The 22,254-nt window shown below is 37.3% G+C and overlaps 1 protein-coding gene across 6 annotated transcripts in view; it reads right to left on the reverse strand.

Moving 5' to 3' along the window:
• Positions 1-14,656, reverse strand: part of SREK1 (splicing regulatory glutamic acid and lysine rich protein 1) — a 49,335-nt gene extending 34,679 nt beyond the window's left edge. The window contains exons 1-2 of one of the 6 annotated variants that reach the window (XM_086699841.1): positions 14,335-14,656; positions 5,279-5,412 (exon numbers count right to left, since the gene is read on the reverse strand). In XM_086699841.1, coding sequence (XP_086555967.1) covers positions 5,279-5,412; positions 14,335-14,495 — 295 coding nt within the window. In that variant the 5' untranslated portion in view covers positions 14,496-14,656. Of the gene's footprint in view, positions 1-27; positions 2,827-5,278; positions 5,413-14,334 lie in introns of those variants that run through there. The other 5 variants (XM_086699840.1, XM_025924238.2, XM_025924237.2 and 2 more) reach the window with 5 other exon arrangements.
• Between the last annotated feature and the right edge of the window lie 7,598 nt (positions 14,657-22,254).

Consider the following 22,254-nt stretch of genomic DNA (forward strand, 5'->3'; position numbering starts at 1 on the left):
TATTTAACACTTTGAGCTATGGGTCACCTGTACTGGAAACTTAATGTTCATGAACCAAACGATATCAAGCATGGACGCTTTCCCAGGACGGTGTTTTCGCGGTGATCGAAAGTTGTGTTACACATGACAACCGTTCGTGTTGGCTGCATCACTAATAGCACACAGAACATCAGATACAGAAAAGAAGAACATTTTTTAAAGTTTAATCCCCAGAAATGGCAAATAACCAAATTAGTCAAAAAAAAGAAAAGGAAAAACAAATATGTGCGAATTGAAATTTGTTCCTTAATGGGTGCCCCTATCCTGGTTACTAAACCTACCTACTGGTGATGCAAACAATTTTAATAACCTCCCAATAAATTCCATTCACTTTCAAGTAGACAGAAAAAAACAAAAGCCTACTGCAAGCAATCAGCTTCAATTTAAAAGGAAGCCTACACCCATCCAGTTAAGAAGACATCTCACCAACTAGGTCAGAGACGCCTAAAAGAATCCAATTTCAAAGAATATGCCTTGGGAAACTTAAAATTTTTGAGAATTCCTAACAATAAAAGTTCCCTAGTCTCAGGAAACTTCTTAAACTCCTGACTTTTAGAACCAATTTATGTATCCTTGTCTGAAGAGGGGTGGTTAATGCCTAAATGTCTTGCTTGTAAGTATCTTAACTGCCTAATAAAAATAACGACAAAAACACTAAAATATTCTTAGACACTAAGAAAAAAATCCCTACAATTAATGAAAAATCTACTCTAAAATAAGTTCAATTTGCTGTATTTAACTATTAAATTCTAACCAATTAATTTTGATAAGAACTGCAACTTTCACACGTTTTCCCATTGTGTCCTCTCTCTCTTACCGCCCCCACTAAAATAGTTCTTAAAAAGTTGACTACAGATATCGATTTTAGAAGAACTACTTATAATTATGTGGTAGTTGGCTATACACTTCCATTATGGAGTCTTCAAAAATAATTTAAAACATAGCGTACAAAGTCACACTAAATTGGAAATAGCATATGGAGTACGTTTCAAAAGCACCATGCTGGATTTTAGAGGAAGAAATTCTATTTAAAACAACCAGATGTGCAGGATAAATCTCTAAACAATATTATCTGCATATACCTCTAAACATGGATGGAATTCAAGACAGCTTTTAAATTTTGCTTTAAATAATGGTTACACCTTTGTTATAACAGAAAAATTACATTTGATTAGCTTTAACAAACGCCTTTTCCCTAAATTTTGCAACATCTAAGTCTCCATTAATGTACTAATTTCAAAAACAGTTATCTTTTTATTTCATGTAAATTCTGCACAAGCAAAGAATTTTTTAAACATGCATAAATATAAATAAAATGTAGGTAGGCCTTACTGAAGACATGAAATAACAAGAATTTATTTTATGTTATTGGTATTAATACACGTATCTGTATACCCACATATATACTAAGCTATTTATATTACTACCGGACCCGTTTTACGTATTATTTTTCAAATGCTTATAAAACCTGAACACATCTTGATAAATCAATTGAGGTTCCACAGTGTAAATCTTATGCTTCATTACCCTAATGTGTGCACCCAAAAAACAAACAGTTTCAATCTGTTAATGTTCCCAATTTAGAATTACTTGTCAATTAAATAAGCATAAATGTCTACAAGACAGTGTAGTAAAACTACACAACGTATTCAACACAGGCTAAAAGTTGAATACTTAATATTCCAAAGACTCACTTATCAATAGGTTGTCTGACCCTCACTGCCTATCACAGTAGTAATAAACTACTATAAATATTAAGTCTAACCATAGGTAGGCACATGTTTTAATTCTAATTACCATTAAAGATCCTTTAAGAAAAAAGTCCCATTGCTTAACTTCCAAGACAGAATTCTATCAAAATTACCTTCCAAATACTATCAGAGTATATCAAAGTATAAAGCAAACAAGCATTTAGCATTTTTCCCAAACTATACTCCTCAAAAACAACTGAGAGGAAAAAGAGCTCTCATGGTATTAAAATTAAGTACTAATCCTAATCCTCAGATTCCATTTAGAAGCTGGTAACATCTGAAAATTTTTCAAAAAATTCAAGCAGAGAAACATACATGAAAGTAAGTTTTCAAGCTTCTCAAATATCCATTCCCCATGCAGGCAAGTAAAAGTCTTCATAAGTCAAGGAAGTAAGTTATTTTCTAAGAAATTTACTTATTTTCCTTGAGGATTTTGTATGCTTAAAATTCTACAGGGAAGGATGAAAATTAAAAACTATCAGTTGGTTTTTATGAAAGATGTAGATTTGGGAGAAAAACTGCAAAAATGTTGCAATGAGATCACAAAATGTTCCTAACAATTCTACCAGTGTTTTAGTGTTTTGAGAACAAAATGTACCTGTGCAGTCTATAATACCAATTAAGACTCACTGAGCTTCACAACACTGTATCCTAGTTTACTATGAAAATTTACTTTATCGTAAGCTTGAGCTCTGCTAATCATCTCCCAATATAATCTGCAAAGCAATGTTATGAACCCTTAATGGAATACCATTTACAAAGAACTGGAAAACCAGCTCACAAGTTAAAGTGAAAGAGATTTAACAAAACAAAAACAAAAACAAAAACAAAAACAAAAAAAAGGGACAAAATAAAGAAAAAGAAATGAAATTAAAGTAAAACAATAAAAAACAGAGACAGGGCGTCCATCTTCTGCGGTTCAGACTCCGATCTCATTTCCCCAATGAAGGTTTCACTTGACGGCAGGTTTAGTGGCATGGCAAACAATGCCTAACTCAGGCAAGTGTAACAGGTCTGCCTTGGCCAGTCTAGTCATCTAATAATGCACAAATATCACATAGAGAAAACATACAAAACCAAATTAATAGTCAAAATCCATCTACCAGAAAATGTGGACATAAAGTTACGACTGATGATTAGGCTTGACACCCTTGTTATGTTTGACCTTATCTTTTTCTACGTGTTAACATTTATAAAAAAGAAATCTGAGATGCACGCAACAACAAAAAGGTCATATTTGGACAAGTATAATGAAAGTATATTTTATTTTGAAATGGCATGTTTCATTAACAATAGTTAATGCTTACTCTGTATGAAACTTACACACCAAACATTACTTATACAGCTTTAGGAGCTTGTTACAAAACTGTCTGCATTACAAAAACAGCAAATTGAAAGAAACTGAAAAAATTTTCTTAAAACTGTTTCTATGGTTTTCTCGTTTCTTTCATAATGCTGTTTCTGTAACATCAAAGAAAGAATGCAGTCAGTAAAGTGAACACAAGAATGTTTACAGCACCCATCTCCTCTAAGAGAACTTACTCCACGGGAACTCTTCACTTTGGTTTACTTCAAACTCACTTTGCTACTCTTTTAGTATAACAATACATCATAACTTTGCTTGCAGCACATAATCAGATCTTTGACAGCTCACTGTAACATAGTTCAGTTTCTATAAAGTCATTCTGTGGTATTTAGGTAAACTAGTGAAAAATGTGTATCTGAATGCTTCTCTAATACCAATTATTTTATCAGTCAGTGCTCTAAAATACAACTAAACTTTCATGTTCAAAACCAGTGAAATGGTCTCAAAATGGCAACACTAGTTAATACTCAAGGGCTATTATAATAAATTTGTATTTATTAATCTTTATTAAGCAAAACAAACAAAAAAAGGGAACCTCTTACACACCCATAACCTTGAAAACTTATGACAAATAACGGTCTGGGCTTCTCAAATAGATGAAAAAAATCAATGGAATATAGCAAGGTTCCAACGAAGCAACACTGGTAAGTATTCTTCCTTCCAATTCAGTAATGAGCTAACATAATACAAGGTCCTGTGCTGGTGATGGCATAATTTTCAGATATGATTAATATTCCCAATTAATATACTAATTTCTTTTTTCCTGTGCAGTTTACCTGGCATGAAACTGATAGGAACTTGATATGCACAACTAAACCATTACCAGCTTTCTCACCTTGCTCTCCAACTGTGGGCTCACGGTCCACTTACAGATCAACAGGTAAGGATGGGGATTCAACAAATAATTACCTTTAACCCATTTTATTCCCCCTACTCCATTCTAACCCCCAGGCATGGGAAAAGACTTTCAAATTTATCTGAAAAAAATACAGAATGTGCTATTCTGGGACTTCAAAACCAACAGAATGGAGCTCACTGTATCTAACTATAATGTTTCTGACATCCCAGAATAGGCATTCTGAAATAAGTATAAAACTTTCGAAGCACAGCAATGTTCACCATATACTAGGTTATTTTAATATTAACCTGGTTTCTAAAAGAGGTTTTTAAAACATGACATATGAAAATTCATTAAATTGTTCCAGGTAAATTTTTTATGTTGTAAAACATTTACCATCCGCTAGTGAAAACAAGTTTTAAAGACATTTAAATTATAATAACCTATTCTAAAATCCATGTACACATGCCATAATCTGTACTCTGAATAAAAGTTAATCACACACTAGAACTGTCAAATTCAGCACAGCCTATTATATGTGAATGACTCTGTAAATAGAAGTTACTAAAAAATAAGTATTAGTAATAATTAGCTCTGTAAGGCTTTGGCCTTGTTCCCATCTTCAACATCTATTTCCTTGATGGAGGCCTTGGAAAATTACTTTCCATTATTTTTCTTCAATTACCCAACCTACCCTCCAAGAAAAGCAAGCCATTAAAATAAAAACATAAATTTCAGTTGCACAGCAGTCACACTAAATATAAAATAATGGTCCCAGCAACAAGGTGAATTACCTTACGAGGATACGTCAGAGATTAAATTATGAATATTTTTCTTACAAATACCATTTATCCCCAATTTGGCAAAATGCATAGCTTTTATTTATGTAATACAATTAATATTGTATATATAGGGGCAAATGCTCACTTATTTACATATTAAAAATAATTTCCCCTACCACCCTAATATTTTAATTTCAGAAAGCTTTGTTTACAACTTGCAAATTAACTACAAAAAACAAATGCAAACCAGAGAAGCCAAGTAATTCATGAAATTTTTAAATGTTTGGCTATTAAATCTCAAGCATATAGAAGTAATAAGTCAACCATTTTAATATATTTTATTATTAGGTAAAAATTATTTCCTTCTCCAAATTTCACTCATACACACACGCACACACACACAACAGAGTACTATCTACCTACCAATTTCTAGGAAAGCCAAAGGTAGTAACACACAGGACAGAGATTACAATAATAGAAAAAAAACACATAAGATACCAACCTTCTGCACAAGGTACAACTATCAGAGCTCTGTCAATAAAAACCGTGTTAGTTAGATGCTGGGCCACGCCAACACTTGATGGGTCACGAAACTTAACATAACATACTTTGGAAGAAAAAGCAAGAGGTGTGTTGCTGCAAAATAAAAAGAAAAACAATTGGACTAATAAACATTTGGCTGATTTTGTCATTTTCATTTGAAATTTCTTTCTCAGATCTTTACACAGTCTTACATAATCAAGACAAGAATTTTGACTGCTAAGAATCATTAAGACATGAAAATGTCTTTCATTAATGTCTTCATTAAGACATGAAAACTTAGCCTTTTTAAAGTTTTTATTCAAATTCCAGTAAACACACAGTGTAGTATTAGTTTCAAGCTTACAATATAGTGATTCAACACTTCCATACATCACCTGGTAGTGCTCATCACAGCAAGTGCACTCCTTAATCCCCATCACCTATTTAACCCATCCCCTCACCCACAGCCCCTCTGGTAACCGTTAGTTTGTTCTCTGTAGTTAAGAGTCTGTTTCCTGGTTTGTCTCTTTTTCCCTTTGCTCATTTGTTCTGTTTCTTAAATTCCACATATGAGTGAAATCACAAAGTATTTGTTTTTTCTCTGACTTAATACGCCCAGCATAAGACTCTTCAGCTCCATCCGTTTCATTGCAAATGGCAAGATTTCATTCTTTCTTACGCCGAGTAATATTCCACTGTGTGTGTGTGTGTGTGTGTGTGTGTGTGTGTGTGTGTGTGTGTGTCTTCTTTGTCCATTCACCAGTCAATGGGACATTTGTGCTATTTCCATAATTTGGCTATAAACATCGAGGTGCATGTACCCCCTCTGAATCAGTATTTTTGTATTCTTTGGGTAAATACCTAGTAGTGCAACTGCTGGATGGTAGGGTAGTTCTATTTTTAACTTTTTGAGGAACCTCCATACTGCTGTCTGTTGTGGCTGCACCAGGCAAAATTTAGTCTTTTAGTGGTAATTTGCCTGCAAAGGCTGACAGCAATTTAGGAAGGCCTATCACCTCATCGGTAAAAACTTGACATGTAAATTAATGAATACTTAATCAGAGTGAAACATGAAAACAGTTGATTTAACCCAAAAATGTTCAACCAGTACATCATCAATAGGCACAATCACTTTATAGAAGCCCCAATCCTCAAGACTTCAAATTTTGTAACCATTTCCAACCCTTGTAACTAAAAACTTCACCAGAATCTTACAGACAGACATCATGGTATGAAAATTAAGGTGTTTTGCATATACTACACTGCTTTACCCTAGGCAGCATTGCGATTTTCCAGACAAAAGATTTTACAAACAAAATTTTACATATTTTATACCCAGAAAAGCATAGACCCTTCTAAATCCTATCAGATTCAGTTCAGTCTGGCAAGCCAGACACAGCCCAGATGAAAGCAGTTTTTCCAGAATATGAGTCCATCTTTTTAGATTCCAAAATATCTCAGTGATGATCATTTTGTCAATCTGTCCACGATTATGTTCAATTAAAGTCTAAAACTGTCTTTAGCAAGGACAAAAGCCACCGAAGCTAAATATATACCTAATATATAATATATACAGTCCTTTAAAGCATTAAGTATTTCACACTAAAACAGGAGAGACCAGGGGCTCCTGGGTGGCTCGGTCGGTTAAGCATCCGACTTCAGCCCAGGTCATGATCTCACATCTCGTGGGTTTGAGCCCCGCATCAGGCTCTGTGGTGACAGCTCAGAGCCTGGGGCCTCCTTCAGACTCTGTCTCCCTCTCTCTGTCCCTCCTGCACTTGCATTGTCTGTGTCTCTCTCTCTCTCAAAAATAAACAAACATTAAAAAATAAACAAATAGACCATTTGAAAAATATCATATTTGCGTTGTGCAGTAAGGCATTTACTTTACAAAAGAGATCACGGAAGTTGACCATAATCCTAACCTGAGTAAATGGCAAAACTGGGACTTCAGTCTAAGTCTAATCATCTAAATCCAAATCTCATGCAATCTTATTCATTCAACTAATATAGAATTTTAAAGCATCTTAATGTACTATTTAATTAGCAATTCCACAAACAGAAGCCATTTTCAAAATTAAAAAAAAATCTTTTACATAAAGCAACATATCCATCTTGACAATGGTTAAATATACATATTAATGCTATTAATAAAATACTGTGATAACAGAACACATTTGCATTTAGAACTTGAAACTATTTATACTATTAACATAAACAGGGTAATACAAGTTAACAAAATCAAACTACCTCTTTCTCACCCAACCCAACCCAATTCACTCCTACCTAAGCCTATCCAGTTCAGGCTTCCACAGGCACTCTCCAACAATGACTACCCCAACCCCCAAACAACTAAGACCAGCACTTTATGAATTTGTCACTGAGGTAAAAACATTCACCTCTAGACTTAACTCACCTTTACATTACCCAATCTCCAATTGAAGCCTTTCTTGAGCTTTAGACTCCCAGATCTAAGTGCTTGCTGGAATACTGCACCGTGATGGTCACAGGGCCCATCCCCCAAAACTTATTGGGTCTAAAATAAATTCATCATCCCTCTTTCTCACCAATCCTGGTCCCTGTCCTATACTTCATCTCTCAGTTAAAAACATCACTGTATTACCCATGTTATGAATCTGGAGTCACTAAATGTAACCGTCATTAGTACAGTTCCCTAAACATTTCCAAATCTCTTCTGACTACATGGTAAAAATCCATGTCTTTGTTCCCTGAAGTTAAGTGTGGCTATGCAACTTGTTTTGGCCAATTAAATATGAGCAGAATTGACATTCAGGAGCTTTAAGGGCCACCACTTGGCTCTTTTCCTCTGCCACAGTGACTAGCCACATTCAAGAAATGGGTGGCTGCTACATCAGCTTCATCTCAGAGTGAGCAACCACAATGGGTAGAGTTCCCTACTCTGCAAGCTTAGCATTAAAAATAAGCTGTTTTTACAAAACTACTGAGATTTGGGGGTTGTTTCCATATTTGACCCTCACTCTTCTTCATCTTCTTCATAAAGTCCTGTGAAGACTGCATCCCAAATATTTGTACACATTAATCCCTTTATCACTGTCATTATCAAGGCCTTAATTCAGGCCCTCATCATTTCTCACCCAGATTATTTACAATGGCTCCTAAAAAAATCACAATGACTCCAATCTGAACTACTTAATAATGGTCTTCACAAAAGCTGCCAGAGTGACCTTTCTAAACCCTAAATTTTGTCATGTCATTCCACACTGCTTAAATTTCCTCAAAGACATGCTTCTGTTATTGCTTTATCATATAAATTCACCCCAAAATCCAGGCATTAGAAATATTTGTGGTTTCCAGAACACATTCTGAATATCTGGGTCATCTTTGCACATGTTGTTCCATTTGCCTATGATATCCTACCTCTCCTTTTTGAATGGTAATTCCACTTTTATTCAAGGCTCAAGTTTACAAATCTTCTGGAAAGCCATTTTAAGATAACAAAGTGATTAGGTAGGTACCCCCCACATTCTATACACTTTCAGCACAGGCCTTAGCAGTTTCCTTAGATGAAACCCTCATCAGATTTTGGGAGGCCTCTAGTCACAGTTGATTAGTCACATGACACAAAGGCCCATTTCACTGGCTAACCAATAGCTTATCATTTGGATGGCTTGATCAAATGAACTTGCAACAATCAGATTCTCTCTCTTGGGTTGAAAAGTCACTTACAGTCAGGGCTTGGGCCAGATGCCAGATGACCAAGTACAAAATAAGTCCGCAAAGAAAACAGAGCAGATACACAGAAACAAACTGAGCAGACAATAAAGCCTGTGAGAAGAGGCAGATAATCACCTTGGATGCTGGTATCTTTCTGGTTCCCAGTCTCAGTTCCCATGAGGCCTACTTAATTTAGAGATATATCCATCTTTTTAATAATTTTACCTCTTCTTGAGCCAGACTGGGTAGCAGTGTTTCTGTCTTTTGCAAACCACCCCCCCCCCCAAAAAAAACCATATAATTACAATGAACTACTAAAGCCCTAGCAATTAAAAGCACACTCTCTTTTAGCACTGAAATCTGCAAAAGCCTAACTGCCTGTGAGATGACATGCCTAAACTGACAGGTCCTTTTATGAGAGAATGGAAACCTAAATCGTCACTGTTGAAAACTAAAAACGCACTTTCCAATACTCCTACTTAAAACCACATCGCCTCAAATTTAAAACATCCAGAGGAGTAGGAAATAGGACACTGGTTAGTAAAGCAACTACACGTTAGGATAGGCTACCATTACCAAGATTTGAGAAGCCCAGGAAGTGGGCTGAAAAGGTTGATCTGTTCTGACCCAATATTATCATAGGAATGTGGATACTTAGGTATGGTTTACATAGTGCTCTAAGAAATTCTCTTTATCTTCATCTCCAATTACCTTTCTAAAAATACAAAATAAAGTTCAGCTTACAGTTAACACTTTAATTTTGAACATTATAATCTAAAATTCAATACAGTGGCAAGTCTAAATACACATGATGAATTTCTCAACAAATGTGTATTTATAAGTCATTGTTTCCAATTTTTATACTTAAATCTTTCATTCTAGTAAGTGTAAACTTTTAAATAGACTTAGTTTTTAATTAAATAGAATTATTATTTTTAAACGTAATTTTGGAGGCTCCAGAGTGACTCAGTTGGCTAACCATCCAACTCCTCATTTTGGCTCAGGTCATGATCTCACAGTTCATGAGTTCAGAGCCCAGCATTGGACTGTGCTGACAGCACAGAACTTGCTTGGGATTCTCTGTCTCCGGTCTCCCTCTCTCTCTGCCCTTACCCCACTTGCTTGCACGTGCTCTCTTTCTCTCTCAAAAATAAATAAACTTTACAAAAATAAACAGATAAATGTAATTTGGACCTAGAATTTTAATTTTATTTAATTAAAAAAAAATTTTTTTTTATTTGAGGGAGAGAGAGAGAACCGGGGACAATAAAGCCTCTGAGGGTTCGGTCCCACGACCCTAGGATCATGACCTGAGCTGAAAACAAGAGTCGGACACTCATCCAAGTCACCCAAGCTTTAATTTTAATTAATTTTTAATGTTTAAAAGGATGTTACATATTCCATTTGTTCTAAGTGTATGCTTCTGAACAAAGTACCAGTATCCAAGTATAGCATATTTTACTTTAACCTCATTTGCTCAATCCAATTTTGTTTCTTTTTTCAAATGCAAAACTTTCTACAATAATTTTTCCAAAAAATCAGAAATTTCTGACTAGGAGTTTAATGCAGAAATTACAGAACCAACTTTTTTGAGCATCAAATTTTGTGGGCCCTAACTGGTTATTCTATTTTTCATTAAACAGGTAATGGCACACTATAATTTTCTAAAAGTCAATGTGGTATAATATACCCAGTATTGTTAGATCAAAAGGATATAATCCAAAGCATGGACAAAGTACACGGACTTATATATAAAAATATTAACTGACACATAATTTATAACAGGATTTCCCAGTAGGACTACAGCGGTACTTTGGATGGCACAATTTTTCCTTATGTTAAGATTTTCTTATGAATGACTGACACTTGCCCATCAAATGCCAGAAGGCACTCCAATCACTGTTGACAATCAAAAATACACATTTCTAGCTAAAATCCACAAACTCAAAACACCAAAAAAGTGACCAATATATCCAGTGATAGAATTTCAAAAACACACAAGACATAATTACAGACTTTAAAATGTTATTACTATAAATAAGACAGAGTAATATGAAAAAACGCTTATTACACATTGAATGAAAAAGTTTACTATCAGTGTATAAATCATTCAATTACACTACATTAAAATAAGCACATATAAAAAGGATTGCAGGCAAATACATGGAAATGAAGAGAGGTTTTGAAAGGATGGTAAGATCTTAAGTGGGGTTTCTTTTTCTCTATGTCTCATAAAATGACTATACTGATTCTATTTTTTTTTAACTAAATAAGTAGTTAACACATTTTCCCTTGCTTGTTACTATTTTTGAAGACCACAGAAGTGAAGAAAACCAGTAAGCAAAAAAATCAACATAGGTGTTGATGTTGTCAGAAATGGTGTTGAAAATCAGGATAGGATTACCCTTTGGGGGTTAGTCACTTGGAGGGGACAATGGGAAACTTCTAGGGTGCAGATAAGCCTGATGTGGATGCTGATTACACAGGTATGTTCGCTTTGTGAAAATTCATCAAGCTGCATGTTTATCCATTCACTTTTCTGTATGTACATTATACCTAATAAAAAAAAGGTTACTGAAAAAAAACTACAAAAAATTTTTTTACTGCCATAAAAAGGTGTTCATGACATGATATTCATTTGTTGTGCAACAAGCTAAAAAAAAAATTCTGGATATTTATCAGCCGGCTGCACAAAAAAGGATCACAATTGAGAATTTTAAACATGTACAATGAATATTTACACTAATTCTCAATGTTTAAAAATTAAAAAGTGAATCACTGCCTCATTCCAAAAAAGTTAGATTTAAAATCTGAATTGTCATATTAGCAACTTAATTCTTAAAATGTTAATGAGAAATGATTTTCCCATTCTATGAAAGAAATATATTTCCAAATTTAAAACAAATGAAATACTAACTCCACTTCCAAACATTAATCATAAAATACAGTTTCCAAGAGACTGCAAAACAATCATATCTGTCTTCACTACTACTACTATTGCAATGTTATCCATTTCAGCTCAAATCTACAAATATATCTTTAATATAAAGACTAGGTTATGACAACTTCATTAAAGAGCAGAAAACACACTGATAAATCATGGCAATATTTTTGAAAAGCAGGAAGGGACTGCACTTGAGGAAAAACTGAAGAATTTTTCCTGGCCTATATGTGTCATATTTAGGTTACAATTTTGCAAAATGTATCACAGTTTGTGACACACTAACTCCACTATGTTTAAAAGCTTTTTATTCTTTTTGACTTTTAAACTCCAAGTAATGAAAATCTAATTTCAATAAACAGCCCATTACTAAGGTCACATTATAACTGGCAGCATATTGCCACCCTAACCCTGGTTTTAACAATGAAAGTGATATTATGTTGGCATTGTGAACTATTTCTTCTACCTATGAGACAACTTATTACCACAACCTTGAAAGCAAGGTTAGTTTACAAGGGTTCATGTACAAAATTTTAGTGCTCGAATCCAACTCCTAAGGCTACAGCACTCCTCCAAGTACTTCTCAGTTATTAAGAAATGTTCTGAATGCTTAAATGAAGAGATAGCAGAAATCATTTTCAAAAGTTAAATAAGATATTCAAGCCATATATGCCACAGCTAGTCAATAAATATGTATGTGCATGCACTTATGATGAAGTATTCTTGAACAAAAAATGTATTATCTGAATCTAATCAATATAAACAATCTAATCCGAAACAATCTATATAAACCGAGATTATGCATCATTCTACAAAACAAACTACAAAACAAAATATCACTGTTACGGAATATTTTTTTAAAAGCAACAGGGGACTGTTCTAGATTAAAGGAGGTAGCATCTAAATGCAGTGGTGGTTTCCGATTATATTCTAGACCAAAAAAAGAAAAAGAAAAAAAAAATGATTATAATAATTGGTTAAATTTAAATATGAACTACCTGTTATATATACCAATGTTAAATTTCTTAGACACGTTAATAGTATTGTGGTAATGTAGGAGAATGTACCTGTTCTGAAGAGAGAGACTTAAGTGTTGAGAAAAAAATAATCATGCGGTCTGCAACTACTTTGAAAAAGATGGGAAGAAAGAGGAAGTGTAGAGGGTGCAGATAGCTAGAGGGGGAGACAGAGAAAAAAATCAACTGGTAAAGAAAGAATACAGGTAAAGGAAACGTGGGTGTTATTCGTTCCACTTTTTAGTTTGCATTAAATATTTCAAAACAAAAAGAGAGTAACTTTAAAAAGTAAAATTTAAATTTAAATCCAAATACCAACTTTTACCAATATCTTATACCGTAGCCATGCGATATACTTACACATAGAAACCGAAAGAAAAATAGGTCTACGTGCATCATTATGAAATGAACCAAAAAGTCAAAGGCAATTTTTTTGAAAGAAAGAAATCCTGGGCAACTACTAGCCCTTCCTTCAAAGGATTTTGAAACAATGAACAAAATACTATTTTAAAATTCTAAGCTCTACCATTAAAAAAAAAAAAAGTTTATGCGTGTAAGAATGTGAACCCGTAAACCCTTACAAATTTTGTGAATACACAGTACTATACAAGGGAAACCTTACTTCAAAATACATACTTGGGAATTGGCCGCAAGCTCTAAATGCCAATAAAGATCTAGACTTTTAGAGCATACACCAGGGATAATCCTTCACCGACTAATACTTTCTCTGAAAGGCTTAGGACAGTGTGACCTTCAAAGCGGAAATTTTAATCCGCTGCCAAAAGGGCGAAAAGACATGATCTTTAACAACATGGATGGGCTCGGTCAGATTAGACAAGATGCTGAATTTGTGAACACCACCCTAGAGAAGAAATGGTAGCCCTAATGCCAAGTTGTCATCAGCCGCAGGCTTTCTAATCAGCACAACGGCCTGACACTAAAGCCCTAACAAGTGGGACAGTTCGTCCGGCGCGGTCTCCGCGATTTTTACATTACAAGAACGCTAACAGGCGTTTGCCATGAGGACTATTCCGGGCCCACCTGCGGCCATCTTAAGTTCGGGAAGAAAAAGGAAAAAGGAGAGACACCGAATACGAGGACCCAGCGGAGACCACAAATCGGGGAGGCACGAAAATAAACAACTTCTCTACATTCTCTGTAACGGTTCGGTGCAGAGGTTAACCCCCAAAGTCAGACTAACAAGGAGAGCAGAACCGCAGGGCCCCAGCGCCGGGGTGCCCTAATCAAACATGGGCACCAAGGTAAGCCCGGGAGATCACGTGACGGGCACGGCGCGCCCCCGTCCGCGCTCTCCCCCACGCCTCGGTGCCCGAGGTCTCTATGGCGCCCGCGCCCCTCCCCCAGCCAAGCTCGAGCACTTACTCCGGGGGGTAGAGCCGCAGCTCCTCTATTTCTCCTACGAAGGAAAAAAGCGTACGCATCTGCTCGCTGGTCACCGCCGACGACAGATTGGTCACCTGAATCACCGCCGTAGGGGTGAGGCCGAAGCCTAAAGCCAACCCGAAGCCGCCGCCGGGGTTCATCCCGACCCGCTTGCTGCTGTCTCCCGCTCCCCAACGTCTACGACGCGTCAGCGACGGAGCCGGGAAAGCGAAGTACGCGCGGCCGCGAGCGCGCTCCCGCTGGCGAATTCACGGAGGCGGGCAGGTCTAGCCACCCATTCCGCAACTCCTCTGCTCCCAGGGCTGCGCGCGCCTGCCGGAAGCGTCGCCCCGGCAACCCGGCGGGTCGGCGGAGGCTGTAGCCTGGGGCTCCCGGGTGCCCGAGGCCGTAGCTCCTGTTAGTCTTGTCTTCGTCAGAATTGTTATGGGTTCCCCATCCCCCCCTCGCTTCAACTGAATACATTTCTGTGCTCGCGTAATTGGGGAGACCCAGGTCTTTCCCGTCTTTACCCTAGGTAGAACTGGGGAACCAAGAGGCCTGGCCTGCCGGTCTGGGGCGGTGAAGGAGGAATGCCTCTCGGGCATCACAGATTAATCCTTGGCTAAACTATCGCCGGTCATGATCACGTACAGGCGGCTTCCCCGCCCCAACTATTGAAACCGCCCAACTGCTGAAAACATTGGCCGGCGTCCTAATTAAAAACAACTTGGAAAAATTTACACAACCTTTAAGTTCCGATTGAATTAAGAAAGGAGGCAGTAAGATGAAGGCCCTGCAGTGGTTGTTTATAACGCCATTTATTCGCTCATTTCGCAGATATTTATTTACAATATTTATATAAATATTAATATTTATTGAGCATTACATACCAGGCACTTTTAGACAAGGGCACGTAAAAGACAGTTACGGACAGTCCACATGGAACTTGCAACCTAATGAGGGACAACCAAGTATGTGAAACGAAGGCAGCTGCTCCCAAAATGCCATCCCCAGAACCCTGAGGGTACTCAAGGCCCTTTCAGTGGGTCCGCAAGGTCAAAACAGTTTACAATATAATGCTAAGACTTTGTTGACCTTTTTCACTTCGTTGACACTTGCACTGAGGATGTAAAAGCAATACAAGGTTAAACTGCTGGCAACTTAGCAGGAATCGAGGCAGTGGCGCCAAAATGCACCAAGAGTAGTATATATTCTATGTTTCACCTCCTTGCAATGGTAGCATACAAAATTTAAGAATCTTTAAGTGGGGGCACCTGGATGGCTCAGTCGGCTGAGCCCCTGACTTTTGCTCAGGTCATGATCTTGTGGTGTGTGAGTTCCAGCCCCACAGCAGGCTCTGTGCTGGCAGCTCAGAGCCTGGAACCTGCCTCAGATTCTGTGTCTGCTTCTCTCTCAGCCCTGCCCCGGGGCTTGAGCTCTTGACTCACTCTCTCTCTCTCTCTCTCTCTCTCTCAAAAATAAACATTAAAAAAAAAAAGATTGTTTAAATAAACTGAGTGTCCTTGACAAAGGAGTAAAAATTATTAATTTCATTAAATCTTCACCCTGGCATAGGCGTCTTTCTAATGTGCGTGAAGAAATGGTAAGTATTTAACACTGCATGCCCAAGTAAGTAAGAGTTGTCTCCAAAAAAAGCACTTGTGTGATTGAGTAATCACACAAAAATACAAATTGTGTAAAACCTGTATACATCCTGTATACACCCCCTTAAATTACCACTTTACAGTAAAGTCTTTTCTGTTAAAAAATACTAGTGATATTAACACATGTATTTTTCGACATTATATAATGAAATATGTGAACATTTGGAAGATCTCTACAACTCAATGAACAACTATTTTCAGAATAACCAGTGCATGCTATTACAAAATCAAAATGAGTCATCAAAGTCGAAAATAGATCTATGCATTTTAATGTAGCAGAATACAAAGTTAATTGATACAGTTTCAGACTCAGTCCACATTGCAACTGCACTCTTAAGAAACTGCCATATGTCAACTTTGGTGTGATATCAAAGAAGAATATCTAGAATTATCTAGAAAGGCTATGAAAATAGTTTTCCCTTTTCCAACTCCTTATCTGAGTGAGACCAGATTTTCTTCATATGTTTCAACCAAAATATATCACAACAGATTGAATGCATGAATAGGAGAATCCAGCTGTCTTCTATTAAGCCAAACATTAAAGAGGTTTGAAAAATGTAAAACAATGCCACTTTTCTCAAATCCTTTTTTGCAAAGTATCATTTTATCATAAAAATGTATCATTTACATTAACGTACAATCAGTTTGGGGTGCCTAGGTGGCTCAGTCAGTTGGGCATCCGACTTTGGCTCAGGCCATGATCTCACAGTTTGTGGGTTCAAGCCCCATGTCCGGCTCTGTGCTGACCGCTCAGAGCCTGGAGCCTGCTTCAAATCCTGTGTCTCCCTCTCTCTGTGCCCCTCGCTCGCTTGTGCTCTATCTCTCAAAAATAAATAAATGTTTAAAATATTTTTAAAAAATAACATACAATCGGTTTATGAATGTTTTTAAATGTTTTAAAATAAGTTTCTCAGATTTAATTTCTAAAGTGGTAAATTCCTCAATAATTTCTGAGAGTGTATAGGGGTCTTAAATGAATGTTTGAGACCTACTACCAGAGGGATAAGCTCAGACAAAAATTGGGAGCCTGTAGGAGGGCCACTTAAACTTAGTCCTAACGGAAGACTTCCCAGAAAAGAGATTCCTTGTTCTGAATCTTAAACAGGAATTAGGTAGGCTAAGGGAGGGGGTGGGGGAGGGGTGGGGCATTGAAGGGAAGTCTATAGACTGAGTATGCAGAATATACAAATGCAGGGAGGTATGAGGGCCCAAGTGAGGTGCAGAATATTCAGAGGCATGGAAAAGAATAAGCTTTGATGAAAGGTGCTATTTGTCATGCTAAGAGGTTATTTTATTATACACTTTATATGCTATTGAGAGTCGTTGAAGACCTTTGAGCAGGTTCAGGTTCAGGTTTTAGAATGATCATTGTCATTGAAACATGAAGATCCATTGAAAAGGGTGGAGACTAAAGGCAAAAGAACTAGATCAAAGTATAAGTGGTGGTATTAAGGGAAAGCAAAGAACATTCCCAAATTTGGGAAGCATTGAACCCATTTAAAAGTAAAAGGAAGTGGGGTACCTGGGTGACTCTGTTGGTTAAGTGTCTAATTTTGGCTCAGGTCATGATCTTGCAGTCCGGTCCCCATGAGTTCGAACCCTCTCTGCTGACAGATCGGGAATCTGGAGCCTGCTTAGGATTCTGTCTGTGTCTCCTTCTCTCTCTGCCCCTCTGCCGCTCACACTCTGTCTCTGTCTCTCAAAAATAAACATTAAAAAAAAAAAAAAAAAAGGAAAAGGAATAAAAATCATCCACTTGGAAATATATATATATATATATGGAAATACACTCAGTTTTAGGTACAATTACAGATGTTTTTTGGTCCTCCTGAAGCCCAACATGGATCCCTAGGATTAACAATTCCAAGTCTAGAAAAGCAGTCCTCAGACTTCAGTGTACATCAAAGTCACTCAGAGGGCATGTTAAAAACAGATCTCTGCCTTCATCCTGAGTACGACCAGAGTGGGGCCTGAAAATTTTAATTTCTGACAAGTTCCCAAGTGCTGCTGCTGCTGGTGGTGATCTGAGAACCCCACTTTGAGAGCCCCTGATTTAGAAGGTCTTAAAAGCAATACTTAGTACATTTACTATCCACTGTTGATGGTAAAGCAAAGGGAGGAATTTGTTCCTGGCCTGGGGGATTGTGTACAAGTGCCATAATTTAGGACCAAAAATAGGAAGGAAGGGCAACTGTGATAGGAAGGAGCAAAGAATATTGAGATCCATTATGGACAAGTTTCTGAAATGAAATTTAGAGAAAATATCTAGAACTAAGATACAGTATGTGATTTAAGCTTGAAAGTAGAAGCACATGTGTAGCAGAAGTGCAGTGGGCAACGTTAAAGGGATTAAAACACTAGCCAAAAACAAACAAAAGCTAGGAGGAAAACCAGGAGGGAGGACAGTCATAAAAGTTAAGGGAGGAAAAAATTCTAATAAGGAAAAAGTGAATAGTGAAGAAAGAATGACGAAAAGTATCAAATTCTGTAAGACAACAAAATCAGGGATAAAATCTGCCCATTGGTAAATATAACGTGACTATTGAGACTAAAGCTATAGGAACCAGTTTAGAGAAGCAAAGGACATGACATCACTTCCCTTGATTCCTCTGTAAATCTTCCTGCAAAACTTCCCACCCCTGGGCCTGGCATGGCCCTGTCACTTCGGCCAATGACAAACTGTTCCACCCTGGGGGCATTTTTACATGCATTTTAGAAAGCCAACCTTGGGGTGACTGGATGGCTCAGTCAGCTAAGTGTCTGACTCTTGATTTCAGCACAGGCCATGATCTCACAGTTTGTAGGTTCGAGCCCCATGTCAAGCTCCTCACTGGCCGCACAGAGCCTGCTAGGGATTCTCTCTCTCTCCCTTTCTCTCTGCCTCTCCCCTGCACACGCTCACTCAAGTGCATGTGTGCTCTCTCTCTCTCTGTCAAAGTAAATAAATCAACTTTGGGGGGGAAAAAAAAGAAATTCGACCTTTATACCATGCTCTGTCTCCAACCTCTGTAACCACTCTCGTTGCCCCCTTTTGCAGATATTTCTTTATCACTTAGGCCTCTTGGTTTCATCTGCTTACTGACCCGACAACTTCTAAAGCAGTGAGACAATCAGTGACGAAGTTTCAGGGCAGAGAAGTCTCCTCACAATCAGGACGAGGACCCTAAGACGAAACCAGAAACGAAAAATAAGAAAGATAAACTCCAGTAAATAAGTGAACAACAAAAAAAAGGAAGATTGACATTAAAGTTATATGTATTTCTTGGATTCAGAACCCAGAGCTGGACTGTGGAGGAATAGGTTGGGAAGTTCAGCCTGTGGAAGAAAATGTTGGATCTGTGAAGCTATGGAGATGACTGTGGATCATACTTACAAGAGGCTGGGCTGCCTCTGGTCTTGTTTGGCTTTTTGAACAAAGGAGATCTTCAGTGAATCTGCTCTATGGAATTTTAAAGGAAACTTTGACAGAGAATAATTTAGAGGCAATTTCAAGTAAAGAAAGCTCTAGAAGTAGCCCTGTCTTTGAAGGAGGAGCTCTGACTGTAGACTGAGCACAGCGAGAAAGCACTGGGAGGAAGGTTAATAACTAGAAAGACTCAGAAACGGAGTGAGAGCTTTGCATGCATGAGTGCACTGTGTGTGTGCACATATGTGTTCATGTGTGTAGTGTGTCTTGAAATAGGACTCTTCCAGAAATAATAGCAGAAACTCTTAGTCTTTACTGTGTGTAACCACATCACCTTCTTCTTTCAGAATCCAGAACTCTTGATTTGTTCATCATGTCTCTAGTGGACTGATTTTGAAAAAATATCATTTGGCATAACCTTTTTTTTTAACTACTAAGAAATTACTCTAGATAGCTTAATCAGAAAGGAATGATGGCAAGGTTACTTCATAAAGCACAAGAAATGATGGCACAACCAAATCTTTAGAAGTATGACTAGGACATAAGTACAACAGATGTTGGCTACCCTAAATGAATCCAAAAATGTGTGAGAAGACAACTAAGATACTTAATGGAATTTTGGAAAGAATTACACATAGAAATCTTATGAAAGGAATTGACCAGGGGAGTTCTGGAAACATTAGCAGGAGACATTCATAAGTCATTTCAAGTGTGTTGCCAAAAAGGTAAATCAATTCCAGTGATTCCCCAGTTCTTAGCAATCACTAATCTGCTTTCTGTTTCGATGCATTTGGCTTTTTGAAAATTGTATATGAATGTAGTGATATATACATAATCTTGAGTGTCTAACTTCCATCAAGCCTAATGTTTTCAGGGTTCATGCATATAGAAGAAGCATGCCTATATCAGTAGTTTCATTCCTTTTTAGTGCCAAATGATAGAGTGTGGTATGAATATTCAAAGTTTTGTTGATTTGTTCAACAGCTAATGGACATTTGGGTTGTTTCCAGGTAGGGCTATTATGAATAATGCTATTAGGAACATTCATCTACAGGTCTAATTTCTTTTGGGTAGATATCTAGGAGTAGAATCACTGGGTCATATGGTAAGTTTGTTTGACTTTGTTTTTTTTTTTTTTAATTTTTTTTTTCAAACGTTTATTTATTTTTGGGACAGAGAGAGACAGAGCATGAACGGGGGAGGGGCAGAGAGAAAGGGAGACACAGAATCAGAAACAGGCTCCAGGCTCTGAGCCATCAGCCCAGAGCCTGACGCGGGGCTCGAACTCTCGGACCGCGAGATTGTGACCTGGCTGAAGTCGGACGCTTAACCGACTGCGCCACTCAGGCGCCCCTATTTGACTTTTTAAGAAACTGGTAAACTGTTTTCCCAAAGGGGCTATATATACACCATTTTACATTCCCATCAACAATATGTGAGAGTTACAGATGGTCTCCGTCTTTATCAACAGTTAATATTGTCATCCTTTTTGATTACAGCCATTCTAGTTGGCATGTACTGGTATCTCCTCATGGCTTTAATTTTGACTGCTCTAATGACTAATAAAGTTGAACAACTTACCATGTGCTAATTAACCTTTCATATATCTTCTCTGATGACACGTCTATTTAAATACTCAAATCTTTTGGCATTTTTTACAGTTATTTATTTATTTTGAGAGAGAGAGAGAAGAGAGAGACTCTCAAGCAAGCCCCATGCTGTCAGCGTGGAGCCCAACACAGGACTCAGTCTCTTGAACCATGGGATCATGACCTGAGCCAGGATCAAGAGTAAAATGCTTAACTAACTGAGCCACCCAGGCGCCCCTCTTTTGTCATTTTCTAATGAAGTTGTCTGTCTCTTTTCATAGAATTAAAGGAGTTCTTTACAATTCTGGATGCAAATCTATTATCAGACATATGACTTGCAAATATTTTTTCATCTGTAACTTGTCTTTCCATTTTTTAATAGTGTCTTTTAAAGAGTAAAAGTTTTTTATTTTGATGAACTCCAAATTATCAATGTTTTCTTTGATGGATTGTGTTTTCATTATCACATCTAAGAAATCTTTGCCTAACCCGAAGTCACAAAGATTTTCTTTCCTTTTCTTTCTTTTCTTTTTTCTTTTTCTTTTCTTTTCTTTTCTTTTCTTTTCTTTTCTTTTCTTTTCTTTTCTTTTCTTTTCTTTTTTTAATGTTTTATTTGCTTTTGAGAGAGAGAGACAGAGCGCAAGTGGGGGGTGGGGCAGAGAGAGGGGGAGAGAATCTGAAGCAGGCTCCAGGCTCTGAGCTGTCAGCACAGAACCCGACATGGGGCCTAAACCCACAAAGTGTGATTGTGACCCGAGCCAAAGTTGGATGCTTAACTGACTGAGCCACCCAGGCGCCCCCTTTCTTTTTCTTTTTTCCTTTCTTTTCTTTTCTTTTTAAGTAGGCTTTATGTCCAATATGGGACTTGAACTCATTCCCATCCCCCCTCCCCCCACCAAGATCAAGAGTCAAATGCTCTACCAATGGAGGCAGCCAGGTGCCCCACAAGGTTTTCTCCTATGTTTCTTCTGGAAACTTTTAGTTTTATCTCTTACATTTAGGTTTCTGATCCATCCTTAGTTAAATTTTATGTGTTGTGTGACATAAGGTTCGTTGTTGCTGTTGTTGTTGTTGTGTTATTTCTCCTCTGCCTCCTCCTTGCCTTCCTCCTTCTTCTTCATATGATACCAAATTGTTTCAGCACCAATTAATGAAAGGACTATATATTCCCCATTGCATTATCTGAGCCCCTTTGTCAAAATTCAATTGACTGTAAGTTGAAGGATTGATTTCTGAACTATAAATTCTGGTCTACTCATCT

Source organism: Puma concolor, chromosome A1 (genome assembly GCF_028749965.1).
Source record: "Puma concolor isolate L17-30 chromosome A1, mPumCon1.1.hap2, whole genome shotgun sequence".
NCBI lineage: Eukaryota > Metazoa > Chordata > Mammalia > Carnivora > Felidae > Puma > Puma concolor.